The sequence below is a fragment of the Homalodisca vitripennis genome, chromosome 3 (genome assembly GCF_021130785.1).
Source record: "Homalodisca vitripennis isolate AUS2020 chromosome 3, UT_GWSS_2.1, whole genome shotgun sequence".
Classification (NCBI taxonomy): Eukaryota; Metazoa; Arthropoda; class Insecta; order Hemiptera; family Cicadellidae; genus Homalodisca; species Homalodisca vitripennis.
Window position 1 is genome coordinate 102,247,817 of NC_060209.1, and position 21,557 is coordinate 102,269,373.

General features: G+C 30.0%; 1 protein-coding gene across 1 annotated transcript in view; it reads left to right on the forward strand.

Moving 5' to 3' along the window:
* Positions 1 to 1,136: 1,136 nt before the first annotated feature.
* Positions 1,137 to 21,557, forward strand: part of LOC124358303 — a 33,190-nt gene continuing 12,769 nt past the window's right edge. Inside the window, exons 1-4 of the mRNA XM_046810600.1 lie at positions 1,137 to 1,729; positions 2,066 to 2,973; positions 3,038 to 3,278; positions 3,551 to 3,667. Of these exons, the coding sequence (XP_046666556.1) occupies positions 1,523 to 1,729; positions 2,066 to 2,973; positions 3,038 to 3,278; positions 3,551 to 3,667 (1,473 nt within the window). The 5' untranslated portion in view covers positions 1,137 to 1,522. The remainder of the gene's footprint in view (positions 1,730 to 2,065; positions 2,974 to 3,037; positions 3,279 to 3,550; positions 3,668 to 21,557) is intronic.

The window sequence follows — 21,557 nt, forward strand, 5'->3', positions numbered from 1 at the left end:
ACCCAATTTTGATTGGACCTTTTAAATTTTTCCGTTAAATATTGCAAATATTTTATATTTTAGTCAGATAGAAGATTAAAAAACATAAAATTACACCTCAACCTAGTTTTGATGGTTAAAGAATGCCAATGAACTTAAGGTGACTCCCGTATTTACTACTCGTTGGAAATAACTTCACCCGAAATATTACCCGCTGATTTGATCGTATAGAACCAAGTTCACCCAAGTTTTACATAGGCCGAGGGATTCCTTATGTTAGCATAATTAGTAATAATTTGGCCAAAATGAGAAAATTTACTGATACCTTTTAAAAATCCCTATACCATCTAGTCAAGATCATGATACATCTCGTAATATAAATTTATAAACAGATTATTTTTAATTTTGGAAGGGAATTTAATTTAACCTGGAATAAAAAATTGCCCTAATAGTAATAATTAAATGAGGTTAAAACCCAAATTTAATACAAATAGGTCTTTTTAACATGCACACTTATTTCCCAAAAGCTTATCTACATATTTCCCTTGTAATTGACCTGTAAGTGGGTCTCGTATTGAAATTTTCTTGCTCTCTTCTCGAGCGTAATGTAACACAAATTAAATAGCAGTTTATAAATAAAAATGTTACTCATAACGTGATTCCTAATCTCAAAAACTATTAATAAAGATTTTTATTTACGATATTCTGGATTTAAGATGAAGTGATGCCAACTTGTTGTTGATTACAATTGGTAATAAATTAAAACAATGACGTCTTTTAATCTTGTATTAATGATACATTTTACTGCTGCTCTTCGAAAACAGGTCACAATAAAACTCATATTATATGGCCTTTTAGCACGCGATTTCTCATTGAAACTATTTTTTCTTTAGTAGCAAATACTAACGACAAAATCACTGGCACTTCAAGAGACTATTAGGGGAGACCGGGGCAAGTTGACGACCGGGGCAAGACGACGAATGGTTAGTTTCTCAAATTAGTTGCTAGGTAGTAGCACCGGTCGAATGTCAGTAGCGCTCCACACGGATGGCCTCTGAAATAACTGGCAGTGAAGACAAGTTCGCCATTGTGTGTGTTGTTACAAAAGCGGCTTGTTGTTTTTGGAGTGCGTTTTTGTTTTTTTGTAAACTTTCGGCCTTTGCATCGTAAGGTTTATTGAATACGCAGGTAAGATATGTTAATTTTCAATATTACCTATATTTACCTTATGTATTAGGCTACTCATAAATACCATGTTTGTTTATATTTATCTTAAACTTAATGCCAATAAAATTTACCTACTCTATTACGGCCGCTCGGGGCAAGATGACGTGGGGCAAGATGGCGTGTTCGTCATCTTGCCCCGGTTAATTTTACTGGTGCAAAGCTGAAACTTTTAAGAAGTATGGTTATGCATACAATTTTGATTTAAGTAAACTAATAACTGACGACACTGTGAGACTTAACCACTTATTTAAAAAAAATTTAATCTACACTTTTGTTTAACAATTTTACTTTAGAATTGAATTTTTATTAATTTAATATGCGGGTACAGATTTTTAGTTTTACTTTGGTTCCAGAGATGGTGAGAAACTACAAAAAGACTTCCTCTAGAGGAGAGTGGGAAAAAACCAACATGGATACTGCTTTCACAGAGGTCAAGGAGGGAAGAATGACTTGCTTGGGAGCAGCGAGAACTTACAATGTTCCAGAGGCAACACTTCGACGCCGACTGAAAAAGAACGTTTCGGTAACTATTTTCACCTACACCTTGCACCACGTTTATATTTACAACTTGTTTTAAGTTAAATTATTTACCACCTTGTTTTTGATATTAAAACAAAATTTACTTTGGTATAACAACTTCTCACGTTACAAAGACAAGACTATAATCCGTACCCCAGCTTTTTACGCAAATACACATAACATTTTCATTTACTTCATCACAACATTTCTAAGCAACCTACAACGATTATTATTTACATTTTCCAAACCTTAAAAAGTACCAAACTTTAAAATAATGAAATAAAATAAATATAAATTTTTTACCTTTCCTGCTCACCCTTAAACAAGTTTTTTTTTTTAGGATATGCCTGTCCATGGAGGAAGATATAGAGAAGTATTCAATGAAGAGCAGCTCCAAGATTTACACAACTATTTGACGGTAATGGACCAAATGTTTTTTGGAATGACCAAGTTGCAGTGCAGAAAACTCGTTTTTGAATACGCAGAACACTTAGGGATTTCTCATCCGTTTAATAAAGAAACTAAAATGGCTGGTGAGGATTGGCTGGCTACCTTTATGAAAAAACACAACTTTAGTATGCGTAAGCCAGAAGCAACATCTGTTGCAAGAGCAATGGGTTTCAACAAACCTAGTGTTGATAAATTTTTCTCCATTTTGAAGGAAGTGCGAGAAAAACACAATTTTCCCGCTGCTAATATCTACAATGCAGATGAATCAGGACTATCTACTGTGCCCAATAAATTACCTAAGGTAATTTCACCAAAAGGAAGTAGAAGAGTTTCTAAAGTTGTGTCTGGGGAGAGAGGCAGGAACGTCACTATTATTTGTTGCATCAATGCTACGGGAACTTACCTACCCCCTTTTTTGGTATTTGCCAGAAAGCGAATGCGACCTGAACTCATGGAAAGAGCTCCACCAGGTAGTGTGGGCCACTGCAGCGATAATGGCTGGAGCAACGGAGAGTTGTTCGTAAAGTTTTTGAACCACTTTATCCTCAATGCAAAACCCACAGTTGATTCTCCTATCCTGCTACTTGTCGATAATCACAGAACCCACATAACCCTAGAGGCAATCAACTTATGCAGAGATAACCATATTGTTATGGTTGGATTTCCTCCTCATACAACACACCGTCTTCAGCCCTTGGACGTTTCATTCTTTGGTTCGCTGAAAACCTTTTACAGTCAAGCTTGTGACAACTTCATGGTCAATAATCCAGGACAGACCATCAGTGACTTTAAAAATTGGTGAGCTTTTGACCATTGCTTATTTCAAGGCTGCAACTGTTGGCAATGCCGTTAGTGGGTTCAGGTCCACAGGAATAGAACCTTATAATCCACTTGTATTCGACGAACATGACTTTGCTGCATCACAAACAACTGATCAGAACCTGGATGTAGGCCTAGACCCTAGCTATAATGAAGATGAAAATCCTACTATCCAATCAACAACATCAAATACAACAGAAACTCCAGGTGAACCTGAAGAAGAAACCATTGAGCTGAGTGAACGCCAAGAAACAGTAGGCCTAGTAGACTGTGCCCCAATCCCGGTAAAGGAAGAATACAAGTGTCTTCGACTTTAAGCCTTTACCTAAAGGTAAACCAAAGGATAAGAAAAGAAAAGTTCAGAAGTTAAGTTCTAGTATTATAACAAGCACGCCAGTAAAAATGTGTTTGGAAGTAAAGCAAGAAATGAAGGATGAAAAAGAGCGCTTAAAAAAGAAAAGAGAAGAGCTTCGAGCTTCAAAGGTTTCAAAGAAACTCAAGTTTGGACCCTACAAAAAACGTCCTAGGTGTATGAACACAGCTTCTACTTCAAAAGGCAGTGAAGTTAGATGTCCTGGGTGTGAAGAAAAATACTCCGATCCTCCAGTTGAAGAGTGGATCCAGTGTTCCAAGTGCAGTGAATGGTGGCACGAGAATTGTACAAGCTACGAAGGTGGGGAATTTGTTTGTGACTACTGCTAGTTTGTCAGTTTTTGTACATAAATAAAAATGACTAGCAGCCTTTTCTTTTACAAAGTAGCGTGTTTATTTAAACCTCCATAACATTCGTCATCTTGCCCCTATGCAAAAGTCATCTTGCCCCGGGGGTGGGGCAAGATGACATTTTTGCATTGTTTCATAAGAACTAAAATTTACAAACAAAAAATTGATATTATGATAATTAAAAAAAAATTAAATGTAGGTAAAGACTTATACTTAACTCTTATGTATCGTAAGACTTTTATTTTTATCACAATATTTTATTAAAAATATTTATTCCTTAAACGTCGTCAACTTGCCCCGGTCTCCCCTACATCAAGATTTAAAGCTCTGTTTAACAATTATCAATACGTTAGTTTCATCGAGCATTTCAGCATAAACACATTCTAAAAAGTTTTTACACATGTAAACTTAAAAAATAATCTATAATACATAGAACAAGTGCTAGGGCTAGCAAACGTAATTGAGTCTAGCAAAGGGCGACCTGTCAGTATAGGTTTCGAAATAGCCACTTCATTAATACTGTTTTTAAAGATCATTCCACAATTAATTGTGATGATGGCCAAGGTGATGAGTGCCTCATAATTTGAAATAAAAGTTTATGATACCTAACTATCTGAACTAAAATTTACGTACAAAATTGCGCTAAAACCTCCAACATCAGGATAAGTAACTGATGGATGAACCGTACAAGAAGAGGGTCATGGCAATTGTAAATACAGGGCCTATTTTGAGTCTAGACATATGGAACATTACCATACATTATGTAACATTACATTGTGTACATTATGTGTGTTTTATTATGTTGTTGTTGTTATTATGTTTTATTATATTGTAAACTTAATATTCAAATTCCTTAAAGGATCTGTTTCATATGATTATTAGTAAATGTTGCTGATACTGCAACAGTCCCTGATTGCCAAAGAGAGATAGAAGTTACTCGGTCGAATAGGAGAGATTTGGCTATGATTGATGGCAGCTAGAGAGAACACACACTAGCAGAGATAAAGTCACTGGGAGCATATCTAAGAGTGGAAACGGAACTTTAGCATCCAGAGATAATTTTTTACCTGACCCAGTTCCTCTCCGGCCTTTGGAATTTATGGAAATGTCCAAAATGGGCAAGTTGAAAAGGAGTGCCACTGTTATAGTCGAAACATAACGAAATCAATTGTTTCTAGTGCTACTGTTTTATATATGTAAGTAATTCAATATTATTTACTGTGATACAAAAATAAATTACTCTAACACACACACACACACACACACACAAATCAAGTCACTTATCTCAACCTCAAACGCATTACAACCCCAAATAGACTGAGTTTAATGTAACCCTTAAAACCAAATTTAATTAACAAGAGGCTGGAAAATTTATTTGTGCGTGTTTGCGTCTGTGCGCGATTAAACATTTGAACCCAGTGCTGTTTTATTGGATTAGCCCTCTGATTAAACACTGCTCCCTTTCAACTATTTAATTACTTTTTACTCTGTGAGTGACAAAAATAGTAGAAATTCAATTAAAATATATATCATGGTGAATATTTGTGCTAATAATCCCTTCTTGGTATTTCATTATTATTATTATTATATTTATTATACGAAATAATGTTTAATTCTTAAATTATTAACTAAAAAATATTGACATCGGTAACCAAATAAAATTAACCAGATATAATTAATTATATCTTGCTCATGTTATGGAATGGTACCAAAACAGTATCAATTAACTGAGAAAGAAAGATAATGCAATTGTTCAAAATTAAATTAATAAGCCTGTCACTCTCCTATAATCATTTATATTTCATAAATAGCAAAGAATTGTAATAAAACAGTGTTCTAAATAAAGCTTAAATGTGTGACAAACTATCTATTAATTGTGACAATACGGTGGAAAACTTGTGCATTCTTTACGATGAGTCTGAAAGATGACGACTGCTTCGTCCGTTTCCACATTCACATTCAGGACACATTCCCGATATTTCCGATACTGAAAGTGTCACAAGGAGTTACCTGCTTCGCAGAAAATAAATACTCGATATAACAGGAATTTTCTGTTTTCTGATTTCTGTCATTCTTAGTATTTCTTCTTGAAATGCAACTGCTATAAATATTAGGACCATGTACTGAAGAACAAAAATATTCATTTGTGGTTGATGTAACACTTTATTACCTTAGGAAAATGAGAAAAAAATTATGGTTGCCTGTAAAGTCGGTTTTACGGGCGAAGATTTACGTGACAACGTCTTTTTCTCGGTAGAATATTTATTGATATGAATATTATTAAATTGCACAATAGGAACAAGGAATTGAATGAAAATAAGAATTGCACAAATTTTAACTATAGAAATATATTTTGTTTACTAAAACATTGTACATAATTTGAAATTAATTAAAATTTGTTATTGTAAATGGTAAAGTTGAATAAAACAATTTACTAAAATTGGAATTTGAAATTCTTGCTAAACACAGTTAAATTCTAACTCCGCGCGCGTGGTGATTGGTCGGTTTAGTTCGTTTGTTTGGTCGCACTGTTATGACAGGTTAGAGGTTATAATTTGTTATTTTAAATGTTTGACTAGCAATACGCGCTGTTTTCTTCTCAATCGACTGAATTACGATTGATTGTAGAGTGATTTAAACTAATAATTTACTTAACACTATCAACATTTGTCAATAGTATGGACATAATATATAAACTCTAGTTAATAATATATAAACTCAGTTTCTCAACTTTTGTGTCAATCTAACAATTAATCAATCAATCATAGTTTACGATAATGAAATATCAGTGTACAATTATTTACTTTTATTGTTGTAGTTGTTGTAAATGACGAATCTAAGCACTCCACATTTTTCACGAATAAACATAGTTATCTGCATTATCCCGTGCGGATCCCGTGCGGCGGACCCACTGGACGGGCATCGTAACGTTACCGGCGCGTTACACTTTTTCATGAGTGACTCCGAGCCGCAACCTAATTTAAGACGTTGTCACGTCAAAAGTAATATTTTGTATAATATATTTGGTACTTACAACCGCAATAGAGTCATACTGAATGTTTTTTTAACGTTTAAACTTACTACCATATCTGTTTACGTCGTTACAACAGAAAAATTGAACTATGATAAAACGGTCTAAAGGTGTATAATTTTGATCACTAACAACATACTGGACAAATGTTTATGAGTTAACCATTCAAGGGCATGACAAATAAATTTAAATAGGACGAATGAATATCACTCTATTGACACTATATTTTGCCCTTATGTTATCATCAGAGAGTTCTGGAAATTAAGTAAGCCTAAGTATACTTTGTACAGAATGAAAATTAAGTGTTTTTAAAGATATTTCAAGTTAATTTATATTACGTTAATTTAATCATATAATTCTGTATAAAATTACCGAAAATTAAGTAAATGTAATTAGTATCTTTAAGAAACATTATTTTTGTTCCTATGTTTCATAAGTTACGTTAAAACTCATATAAATAAAAGTATTACATTGCATATAAATATAATTAATATCTTCATAATATAACTCTAAAAATGGCAACCTAAACCGCAACCTTCGACTTGGTAAACCTACGTCACTACCAGAAAGCAACATTAAGAAAGTTTTATTTAACTCTTATTTTACAGTGGTGGACGTAATTTGGTACAGTTGATCTTAAATGAATAACAAGTGAAACCGTGATCTGACTTAGTGATAATATAAATGCAAAAAAGAGAAAACTTTATAGAGAAAGACGAATGAAACAGGAATGCATACCTTGTTAATTTAAAATGAATCCCAGATAATTTTACTATTAAAACCAAAGTTTAAGATTGTAATTGGTATAAAACTAATTTGTTGAAATCCTCTTTTACAATTTAATTCCTAATATAATGTCATTATAAGTAGATGTCGTATTATAATTTATTAATAAACTGTCAAGATTGCATGCTTTATTTAATTTCCTTTTTTTAATTGTTATTAATAGGTTGCGGTTTTTTCAGTTTTTTGTTTTATTATTTTTGTAAATATTATTATTTTGTACACATTTAGATTGAACCTAAACCACATGGACAAACATTGATGTACGTGCTATTAGTTTAGGTTATGCAAATAAAATTTATTTGAGTTTAAGTTTGAGGAGTTAAAAGCAAACTTACAACAAACAAAAAACTACTATGTATGTACTTTAATATTACTACAAGACAGCAGACAACTCATACATATTTCATGATCAGAGCATAACAGTGAATGTAGGCAGTTCCTCTCCTCTCTCATAAACAATTTTATGCTAGTGTGCTAAAAGAAATATGCCCTATCTTAGGAAACAAAACGTCTGCGTTTAAACTTTAAAAATATATTTATTACACTAAAACAACCTCACCTGAGCGTCTCTCCCTTGGTTTTAGATACGAAGACCTCTAAATCTAGTATCAGGAATCAAGGATTAGGAATCGATAATTCCTTGAAATATTTATTTATTTTTCATTCTATAAACAAGCCTCAACAAAAAACTAAGTTTATTTCAGAAGAACCCTAAGGAGGTTTTACAAACGAGTTATTTTATCACCTATACATTGATTACAACTTTTAAAAGTTTATTTATAATGTATAAAAGTATTTGTTAGTATATAAATAGCAATTGTGTTGTACAATTTGAAATATATTTACTTATTTGTAACTAGAAGAGGTAAAGGATGCATTATGACGTCAAGTTTATTTTTTAAGCCAATCCTTAACTTGAAAGTTTATGAATTAAAAAGAAAATATGTGTTAATTTAAATACAACCGTGAAGAGGTTGACCACTGTTTTAGATCTTGAAAAATTCATTATTCCAGTAACCTTATCGTCCAAAACGATCACAGATAACGGTGTAAAATTTAGTAATCAAGAAAAAAATTTATAAATATTTTTAACTACAACAAGGAGCGACAATAAACTCTTACTAGCACGGCTGCATAACCATTGAAAGCAACAACGAAACTAACTGACATCAAAATGGCCGTGATAATCCCGCCCATAGCGGCTACAGAGCGAACATACGTGATGCGTGACGTGACGCGAAGCGAAAGTCCCCCTCCCATGTAAAACATACATCTATAGCCTGCAAAAAGAAGTAGTCACTTATAACAACTATTACGCTACTTTACACTTATTCTACAAATGTCAAAATATAAAGTTTTTTTAATTTTGATATTTAAATTGTTTTGTGGTTTTAAATTACAAGTGTATACACAAGAACTAAGTTACAAAGACTAACTTAGGCATCCTGGCCTTTAGTGCATTCCATGGATGCGATCAAACTGTGTATGAGGAAGACCTTGGTTGTCAACTTTGAATTTGATGCGTCAATGGTCGTTTCTTTGACTTAAGATAGTAGTTTTATTTTTTCGACAAATCAAGAAAACTGCAGATAGAAATTTTTGAAACGTCGTGCTTTAACTGTTAAACACATGCCTGCTGCCAACTTCAAACTTCCGTATTCTACATATCCTTCAGGCCTTCATTAGACAGTTTAGTACGCCATATTTGCATTCTGATACAGATAAAGTGTTTTTGAATGCTTATAATATTTTCTCAGCTTTTAGATTATTGAAATATCGATTACATATTAAATTGGAATCACCATAAACTGACGAGAGAAATGCCGAAACATGTTGAAAAAGCTATCTAGGCTACTTTCATTATCCACCTCGTTACGCCATTCCATATAAATTTTAGTCCACCACTTGGTTATTTATGCTGGTAAAGACAAATTAAAAAGTGTTCTAGAACGCACATAATAGTCCCTAGTATTTATTGATAAAACATGATTTTCTATCTCAAACATTTTTCGAGGTGTTGGTTACATTTTACTCCCATAGTAAATAAATTATATTACAGATAAAAAATATTTCAGTTTTCAGAATATATCCCTTCTTGTGACAGATGCGGAAGAACTATTTAAAAATATGTATGGAATAATTTAACCCCATTCATTCAATAGGGTTGTTTGCAAATTTTATAGTTTAAGTATTATCACAATTGTTTTATCCGTCATAACCCATGACGTATATTTATGTTGCTTTTAGAGGAATTTTAGAAAATTATAGTTAAGACGTGTAAAAAAGTATTAGAATTCATGCAAAACCTACATTGCACTAAAGTGCACTTTGAATAAAATTAAAGCGATGGATGCGAAGCCGCTCGACTGCTTGGGGCCATCTCGTTATCATAATGGTAAAATGTAAACAGTGGCATCTGGTCCTGGCTAGCAGAGAAAAGTTGTCTCTCTAAACAGACTCAGTTTTAGTTCAGACGGCATAATCTAAAAAGTTGCTAAGTTAAAAACAACTTGTACTTGAGTACTTGTTCCCCGGAGACTGGTATCCGTTAGTACACAAAATGCTTACTTGCACAGGTAATTTTAAAACAATCGATTTTGATCATTATTTGATATACATTTTTTAGCAACTAACCTATTCTCCAAATTTCTAAATTTATTTTTGAAACATAACTTTATTCTAGGTAAGTTACATCAGTATTCAAACGCTAATAAATTAATTATAGAACTGGCTAAAGACTGGTGGCGAATTCTTTGTACATGTGTTCCCGTTGGGAAAGGATCAGTCTTTTTAACAAGGTTATTTTAAATCGTAACTATTCGCAGAAAAATTTAACTTATATATTTATATTTCAATTTAGAGCAATATTTTCAGTATTTGCACATAAGACCCTTAAACAATATCTAATAAAAAACTTAATCAAAATTTATTAACTTTGGTAAAAAAATCGCAATAAATTCACAGCACAAATAACATTTATATATAGTTTTCTAGCTTCCTTATTAGAGCTGAATTCTTTTCTGAAATTTGAGGTTGGTGCCAATCTCTTCTATATCTTTTCAGATTCAATATAGTTATCTGTGTCATTTCTGCTGCTGAATTTTGATTCAAAATATTAATTTTATTCTACACCGTAGTTTGGCGAGTTTCTATTTTGGGTAGACTCGTGTATCAGTATTTTACTTTTTCTTTTTGTAGGAAACGTACTTAGCGTTTCGTGTAACTTTTATGTTACCTTAAACTACAAGAAACTCCACAAACTATGTTACAAAAGTGTAGTTTATATTTTGTTATATATTTTTATTTAAGTGAAAAATATTGTTAGTTTAGTAGAATTGAACTAATTTTATTATATAAAATCAATATCATTTTATTAGTGATTAAATTTATTGATGTAAATTTGTGCTATATTTGATATATAATGGAATTTACATAAAGAAATTAAATATTTTTAAAGAGGTAAACCTGGAGTTTTTATCTAACAAACGTTTATTTCCATTTTACCCATACAAATTGTGTTTTAAAGAAAGTTGAATAACTATGAAATTATGATATAATACGATATTATTTTTGTTTTGAATAAAACGGTATGCATGATGGGATAAATATACAAAGCCCATCTTTTATGAATTATTGTAATACGCCTTTCAAAGCCTCAAAAATGCCTTGCTTTCAATAGAAGTTCACAATTACCAGTTTTAGGGTTAACCAAGTCATATACGTTAAACGTTATAAATCCAAAATATGCTTTTAAACTGCGTTTTTATTCGTTAAAATGGTGTAAATCGCATAAATAAATACTAGATGGCATTGTGTGGTTCATATATTAATGGCAAATAGTGTGATATAAATTTTATTTTCCAAGAAGGGGCTCGATATTCATTTCTAAAATGGAATAAAAAAAAATTATTCTTATAAAAAGTTTAAAATTTCCCTGAAGAGCTACCTTTTGATATTATTCGGTGGATGAATTCTTAAATACCTAATATAAGTTTTTAAATGTTATTTTATTTAAGTTGCTTTAGATTTTAAGAAATTAGAAATTTTGAATAGACAAATCATATCTTTACTTAGATGTGCTTAACATAATAAACCAGCATGATGGAATTTCTAAAAATAATAAAAATGTAAACCAATTTTTTTATTTAAATTTTTTTACTATCGAAATTCTGAAAGTTTACTATGTAAGGTACTAGAAATTGGTTTTCATCGAAATTGTTGTACGGCATATTTGTAATAGCAGAAATAAACTAAAAAGGAGGGACTGGATATACTAGAAACATATTTCAAAGACTATGCAGCTGACTATATTGCAATGAATATGGGCTCAATGACATATCTCTGTCCTCTCCGTCTACAATTCGAAGCCAGGCTCCAGCAAGACAAGAATAAGTAACACGCCTGCTGAATTGTACTCTACATGCAATTTGTTGACAGAAAATCGTCAAGGAAATATAAGTAAGTATTTTCTAGATTGGACCAAGTAAATGAAATCATATAGTGTTCAGGGATTAAGAAGAAAGAGAATATGCTTTATTATATTAGGTTTACATACTACATACCATATAAAAAACGATTATTCAGGGTACAAACAAAAGTTAATGAGCCGGTTGGTCCGGCTATAATTATTAATATCTGCTAGGTAGATCAATATCTGCTATTATATGGAAGTTAAAACATGTGTGTATGCCCAAATAGTTTTTTTATTTAATTATCTCGAAAATCGTTTGATTTACACTAAAGATATTTAGCACTAATGAAGAGTAAGACACAAACAGAAGATATGATTGTGCACTCTACCACTAGTAATCAAAGTAGAATGAAAGCATGAAAGTAGACACTTTTTGGCTGTAATAGGTTTTTTAGTTTAATGTAGGTATGTATTTATACTTGTAAATTGTCTTTCTCACAAATGTTGTATTAGAAAAACAATCACTCTTTTAAGAGTAAGAATCACTCTCAGTGGTTTCATAATGGTTACCAAAATTATGATAGATTATTATATGAACACGCAATTCAACATAATAACCAAAACTATTTCAAAGTTTCCTTCAACCTAAAAAGGACTCATGAATTAGAACTAAATCCTGGTCATAATTTAAAACTAATAAATATATGGAACGTGTAAGGAAATTGCACATCAGGTAGTTTTTAAATCTAGTCTACCCAACAGCATAATGATAAAATAATTCTCCATTTGTCCTTGTTAAATTTCTTTAACAAAGCTTACAAATATTCCATATAACAGCAGATTAAACAATGAGGTTTATTATTAAGTTCGGTAAATTGTGTTCTACAGATAGGTTTTATAATAGGAATATTAACATTTTCAGGGATATTTTAATTTAATATTTAATTCAACCTTACTTAAAAATTATACGAAGTCCCATACAACACTATATATATATATATATATATATATATATATATATATATATATATATATATTGTATCTATTGTTTATCGAGGCAAAAAGCTAACTCAAATATGGCTTGGGAAATATACCAGAAGTGCTCTTACAAATACAAAACCTAAAATAAGAGTCACTCAAAATTTCACTTAATATCTGACGCTTTTGCTATGAACAATGAAAATGTGTTACCTGATGTTACCTGATGATACACTTGATATGTGCTTACTTCCATTTAAGAAATATCATATGAATGCAATTTACATAATACATAGTAATCGTTTTCACTAAAAGAAGATACAAACTTAGACTTCAGAGTATCTCCACATTGGTATAAATAGTCGTACGGCAAGTGTTAATATGGCAGAGAAGCCAATTTAGTATTTAGTTAGTATCTATAATAAGTGTTTTTGTCTCTGACTTCAGGGCCAAAAGCATTGTACAACCTTAAATGCCTCTTATTTAAAAGTACCCCTAATAGTTTATTCATTGTGTATTTCAATGTGTGTTAAGAATGTGTATTTAAAAATGTAAGTTACCCTTTATGACAGATGAATTCAAATTTGTAATTGTAACAATTTGTAATTGAGGACGTCCCCCTTTGTAACAAAAAGTGCAGACTCGTCAAATGTAATTGATTACATGTTTGACAATCATATATGTGAAAGACAAACTTACACTTCCAATCTGTTTATAGAATCGAAATTAAATTACTTTTTAGTGAGTTTAAAGGAGATTTTTGACTCTTGGCATTCGGTATCAGTTGTTTCATTAGCAAGACTGGCCACGTCAATGTTCTTTAATTCAAACTATTTTAAGCTTCTGAAAGACTGGTGTGGTGTGGTCAACTGCTTAGCCCTTATAAATATGTATTATTCTTTATTATTCAATTACACATTAATATTTTAGCATTGATTATTAATTTTATTTGATTACTGTGCCTTCTATCAATGAATGGTGAACTGTTTAATAGGCAATCAATCTTCTACCTATCATGAATGGTATACAACTATTATCGATAAATATAAACATAGTTAAGCAAATAAGGTGTACTAAAGATATAAAGGATATAAAGGGGAACGACTAGAGCTGTAAGAGGGAGAAAAGTTATAAATCCTCATATATCACACACAGGGAACCTATTTGGATCGTTACACATAGATTTCAAATTGCTATCGTTTTCATATACAAACGTAAATTACTGAAATTGTGTCAGTCTTAAATTTTACTTAAACAGGTGTCCATATAAATATGGGTATTTTGTAATAAAAACATTGGGAATTAAATTTTAAACTAGACAAATCAATACAAAGCAATAATATTAGTTTAATTTAATTATATGTGAAGAATTGTTTTATGAATACGGTTTACTATGGAAGTCTACGTTATGTGTGGATCCACATTTAAGTTTATTATTTTAATTGACCTTACCATCTTAGCTACGAATTTGAACTCAGTTTATACACAAAGTAATCTATTAACTAATGTTTTCAAACCACACCATAGGTATTAAGTTTCAATAACAAGTTATTTAGTAAGATTAATGTTCGTCAGTATACAGAGAGATGAAGTTTCAAGACCTTACAATGATGAATAAACATTTATATATTATAACAAAATTGCTCCTCATCCTAACGTAAGAGATTTAATTTCTATTTCAAAATTCTAATTACCATTTAGAACCAAAAGTAACTTTTAAAACTATGAAGAATAAATAATAAAAAACACAACCTGTCCCAAACCAAAAACGTCATACCGGTTTAAATAGTAATTATACTATACAAAATTATTTAAATAGTTATAGTTCGCACTTAAAAATTCATACATAAGAAAATGACATATAATGTTTACTCGAGGAATTTTATTTTAATATTTACATGGGTATTCTGAATTTAAAGTGATTGGATAATTGATAATTTAATCTCTAACTTTACAGCTCATCAACTAATCGGGTTTGAGCAGAAATTAATTGGTGAGGGCCTTGTGGAGCTCCTGTTATTTACTCTTCTCTCCTGTCAATTTATTCTACCCTATTAGTTCGACCCTGATTTCCATTTTACGTTATTGTCTATGATTATTTTCAAAATAAGGGACAGATTTGTTGAATTATTTATATATGCGTATATAAATATATATATATATATATAAATTATATACTATATATACAATATATATATATATATATATATATATATATATATATATATATATATATATATATATATATATATATAAACTTATTTCTTCGTTGTCTTAAATTGTAAAAGAGAGAAATATGACGCATAAACTTCGCTTCTACGTTATAAAATGTTTTATATATATATATATATATGTATATATATATATATATATATATATATATACATAAAGATATATATATATATATATATAAATGATATATATATACATATAGATATTGATATATATATATATATAAAGCTATTTTACATGTTACAACTGTAGTCATTTTATAATGTTTATACAAAAATAGTTTGCGGATTTACATGTGTGTTTGCAGCATTTCTTGAAAATATGGCGTTTTATAAATAACTTGGTTTTAATATCTGCTGTTTTAGACTGTAAATAAACAAAAATTTTGGAAATATTTTATATTAGACGTATGACGGTGAAACATAAACCTTTGGGAAACATATTTCTTTGTTTGCGAAAAACAGTGACAGCTTTCCAGAGAGACAATCTAGAAAATGGAAGTGGCTGTCTGTTTGCCTGTATGAGTTATCACTTTAACACTGATCCTGCGTCTGCTTTTGGAATTCAATACACTGTGGGTAATATGATTGGAAATTTAAAAATCCAGTAGATAAATTTTCTTAATTTAAACAAAAGTAGTTTTAAGTTAACAGTGTATTTTTACTCCCTTTAATTACCCTTATATTAATATTTTAGTAGTATTAGACCCCAGACCATAATCTAGAGTAATAAGCGGACCCGGTTTTTATATCGAAGAATGACATCGATACCTAACATTCGCACCTCAAATCCTAGACTATCAATCGATATAAAAGTATCTATAGTCCTCAATAACAATCATATGTTTTAAATTAAAATAGGAAAACTGAAGATAACCATATTTGCTCCTCTCACATTTACAGTTGTTTCTTTCACACACATTTCACATAATGGGTTTTTCGGTACGAGTCCAACATGTTGAAGTCACGAAAACCATGTCTTATCATCTTCCAAACCAATGTTGTGTAGTTTTCTAATAGTGACTACCATTTATAATAATCAAATGTTACTTATATAAAATTGAAATATTAAATACGACTATTATTTGAAAGTGTTTACAGCTGTTGATATAGATTATTTAAGTTAATTGTTTAAAATAATAAAACTGCATCCATTGATTATATCGATGGTTTTGATTAAGTAATATCGTTTGCCAATTTTGATATAAAAACCGGGTCCGCTTATCGTACCCTACCTGTGATTATGTTCTGGTAAAACTGAAGCGTATGATTGAAACCAATTGTACATGTAATAATTAATATTTTTTTATATTTAAACTACTTTCAACTAATTTCATGTATACAGTTCTATAGTGTTCTTTAAGAGCGGTTTCAGTTTATAATCTTCAGTGACGAAATTCTATAGAAGCTGTACAATGATACGTAATTTAACATCCAGTTTGGAGTATTTAATTGTTTGAACATGTACAACCAAATATACAAATCATAAAACATATCAAAGGTAAAAAATTTTTAAAGACTAATAAAACTACACACTGCTTAAAAATGGTAAGCCAGTAGTAATAATGTTAAAAAATAATCTAGACCTTTCATAGTTTATTTACTAATATGGTAGGTATCCGCAATCTTTTGTTTCACCACTTTAACGTAACCATTATAACCCAAACTTTTATTATTTTTTAATAGTTTAATAAACATTGATATGGAAAACTTAGGAACTGTGTACTTCTATATATACATTTACATTTTAGTAGCTTGAGGTTCACCATTTACTACTACTACTACTACTACTACTACTACTACTACTTAATTTCGTATTTCCATTATATTATTATTTGACCTGTAATATTGTGTTTTTTTTTTACGATTTTTCCAATAAAATTTTCTTTTCAGCTCTTTGCTATTCTAAGCATGCAGAAATATCAACGATTTTCTTATCGGAATTATAAAGAAGGAATTATTTAAAGTATCAGTTTGTAAACATTAGTATATGAACATTTAATTATTTTCTACTAATATGGGCGTACTTTTTAAACCTTTACAGAGTTTGTCAATCTGTTCTTTACCATATTTTGTTGTTATAATACAATTTTGGAAAGCTAATATTTGAATAGTTTTAGTACTTCTAGAGCCTATATGATTTGTATGTTTTTAACGTTTTATTAAACTAAATGACCAATGTTTGAAGAAATTTAAATGTAATTTCTCTATACTACGAGATAGATAATAAAAAAAATAGTATAGAAAAAAAAATAACTCGTAAAAAATAACTCGTAAATAGATCTAAATGATTTTTATTTTGTTTTTAAAGATCTCTTTAATTCTTTTTTAAGATTTGGATTTTTATAACTATAAATTTGATTTTATTTAGCAAAAATTTTAAATGATTAAGTTTTATTTTAATTTCTTATTTTCTAAATGTTTATTTCATCCACACTGTCTATCTCTTTCTGTTTTAACAAAGTTGGCTGTAGTATAATAAGAGGCCACAACCACAATAGAATAATAGTATATCCTTAAAAATAAACTGTTGAAGTAGTTAAACTGTTTTGTTTATTACATTTTATATATATACACAACATAGATAGTTTTTATAAAATGTAATTCGCGTCAACATTGTTGTTTCTACAGTTTAGATATTCATAAATATGATTATATTGTGGTGGCCTCTTATTATACTGTAGCCAAGATTTGCACAATATACTCTTTTATAGAGTGTTTTGTTAAGTTAAGTACACAATGTCCTCTTTTTTATATTAGTGTTTGATATATGAAGTGTTTTGGTTAATTAATTTATTACGCCAGTAAAAGATTTAATAAAAGTAAAAGCACAAATTTAAGTTCTTTAAAAATATTTAGATTACTTTAGTTTAATACATATATTTATTAATAAGATAGATTTCAATTAATATTTTGCAAAAATAATAACACATTGGTCTAGGCGTTCTAGAGATACAGCGCTTAGCAATACATTTAGCGATTCTTTTAAAATTTTATACCTCTTAAGAATTAAAGAAAACAATAATTCAAGTATAGAAAGGTAATACTTTAAGTATTTTAGTGGTATATTGAATATGGCTTAGAACCCTGAGTTTATTTAGAACAAATTGCGTCATTATAAGTTTTCATATCATGGAAGGTTTCAAGGTTGAGGTCATAAAACAGTTTGAAAAGTATCCAATAACATAGGTATTATATGCTTATAAGTATAAGACATAATGTTAGAAACATTATTTCTACCTGCGATATATAAACTGAGTCCAGAATATTTGAAGCTAGTTATATGCGTATCCGTGCACCCACTATAGTATAAAATATCTGGATGCGCGCTACCCTACGTGTGGAGCCGAGTTGTCCTTAGAGCTGCCAATTATAGTGGTTGATTATGTGCAGAAAGTGACCTGGATTAAGATGATGAAATTTAAAATTTTAAAAATATTATGACCATATGAACAAGCCAACTATTGAGGTTTACATTAATTGCTCAACCAACTAAGACAGTATATTCTGTAGGTGAACATTGCAGGTCAGCTATTCATATATACCTGTCCTAGTCACAGTAACATTAACAGGAGAATAATAACTCATTAACTCATTATGATTCTGAGCTCAGAACGAACCAGGTTCAACACCAAAGGGCAACACAAGATTTTTCAAAAGTGTTCATGTGTATACCTTTAAATTTTAACGAACTCAAATTTAACGGAAACACTACCTATAGCTTATATTGTTTAGCAAATTTTCGTTGTTTTATTTTAAAAATGACCAAACATTAATTAATTCAAAATGTTGTCATAAAATACATATTAAATTTTACTTCAATAGGTAACTTTAAATATGTGCTTTTTAACTATATAAGCAGATTATGTTCAATGCTTCCATTACACCTAAGCTCCATATTCATACACGCACAATCCATGTATAGGTTTTGAGTATATATACACATGAGTAACATTGAACACATACCAAAATGTTTCTAGGGAGGGCGCCTTGTAGTACAACCACATTTCCTTGAACTAGATCAGCGTTTGAACGCATTAGGAAAAAAAATTAATGTATACATAAAAGATCAATTAAAACGGTTAATTTTATATTAATTACTTGTCAATAACTCTTTGGCTAAGACTATTTTAAATTTCATGTAGTTTTTTTACGGTGAACGTTGTGATAAATATTTACCAAGAACTAATACCAAGAGTACAGACAAAAGAAGGCAAGCCGGGTGGCCTCCTCAATATATAATTAAGTCAATCGTAAATGTTGTTGCCAAATCGGAACAGTTTGAAAAATTCATAGGCCTGTTTTGTTCTGTATATTCTCACGTAGATTGTGTTCACTTATTATCTCTAAAACCGATTAACGTACAGTAAAAAGATGTAGCACCAATATAGGTATATTGAAAAATAAGGATCATGAAGAAGATATGTTTTTTTTCACTCTATAGGTATATATTATACCTGAAGTGGAATAAAAGTTCGGAGATATAATTCTTTACTGTAAAGGCTTTTCTTAGTTCAACAGTAGCAGGGGACTTCTGACCAGCCAGTTCTCAATGTGTGTCTATGTGGTGTATATTTCCTGCAACGTTTGTGCCAAAAGACTATATAGGCAAAACAATCCCTATTTTAAGAGTAATAATGACTTATAGTTGCTTCACGAACATTTATTTCAAACGTTGTTTCAACCAAAATGAATTTGTGAATCGCTTAGAAGTAAACCCAGAAACTAATTTGAATAAATAAATTTAAAAACGTAAATCAGTTCTTTTAAAATCTAGGAATGATGGAGGTATAAATATAAAATTAATTTATATTATTTGTAAATTTGTTTTCTTTGTGAAAACTTACCAATGTTCTACATACAACTTGATAGCAAGTTTGTTGTTTATATTTTGTTTATTACGATTGGTTACCTAATTGTTTGAGTTTTGTTACTGTTAAACGTTTTCTTCGGCAGGAAATTACGTGAAAATCCATAGTTAAGTGCTATCATCTTATAATTCCTTGGTTAGATTTTCTAAACGAATACCAACAAGAATAAATTTGTGAGCATTCACTCAAAGAAACACCATATAAGGATGAACTGTTTTAGTGTTTAATGACACATGCACATTTTTATAACAAAGTTCCAAATTCAAATTAAAAATATCTCGTGTTTATTTTTAAAAAGTACATCAATCATATGCTTTTGATATTTTAAATCATAAATAGTATATTATGTATAATGAATATTGTAATATCAAGAAATAAATTAGTATGGAAATGTATAAAGTTTTCTGACTTTCAATTAGCATCTCTTTCCTGTAGTTAGTTAAAACTATCGACAAAAATGTTACCATCGGTATTGGCAACAAGGCAAAACCATCGCCCCGAGATAATACTGTTTATACTCTGTTATACATTCATGTAAAAACCATTTTAACACTTATAATCATTTTCTATATTTATCTGTATATATAAAAATAGTTATAGCTAACATTATTTGAATCGTACATTACAATGCCACAATTGAAAATAAAGTAAAATAATATTTTGTAGCATCCAGATTTTATAGTTGACACTAGGTCGAAACATTGCCTACACCATTAACTCTTGAGAAATTTCATAGTTAACAGTTGTTACACCAAAACTGAAAATCTCGCCTAGAAAAAAAAATGGTAATTTTGTATTACTGTACTAGCTGCAATATTCTTTGACATTGTATCTGCATATGAAAAAGATTACAGTTGTTGAAAAGCTCTTATTTATATACTAAAAAATCAACTATAGTACATGTGCAAGCTAATAGTACATATATTACATCAACAGTGAAATCATTATTAAACACTATAAAACCTAACTGGCGGATTATTGGTGAGTTCTCATTAATTCTTACGAAAGGATTATTTAATTTTTTGTCATTATTTGTAAGAAAACGCAAAGCTTCAGTGGATAATTTAAAGTTATTCCATACATTTTATCTGAGTTGAGAAGTAAAATACATTATGCAAAACACTAAGATTAGTTAGAGCACTCCATCATTTTTATAACTTGGTTGGAAAGTTTAAATTACGTGAAAGATAATTTAAATTGGTTAGAAGTTATTTGGTTAAATAATATGGATACAATTTTTCTTTGACGTTTCAGGTATAGATTATACCTGATAGCGATATTTGTTGTGCTGATATTATTTGAATGTGTATTTGTTATTATTGATGTGAACAGAGTCAATAAAACACTATTACGAAGAATTGAGTTTAGACCACCAAGATACATGGATTTAGGCTTAAAATCACACATAATATTTTGAAAAATCACTTGTATTTTGCAATGTCAAAGACATAGTGTATCAGGACAGTGTTTTTAACAAGCTTACCATTATTTAATGCCCTGTCAATTTATTTTACCAAAATAAATAATTTTAT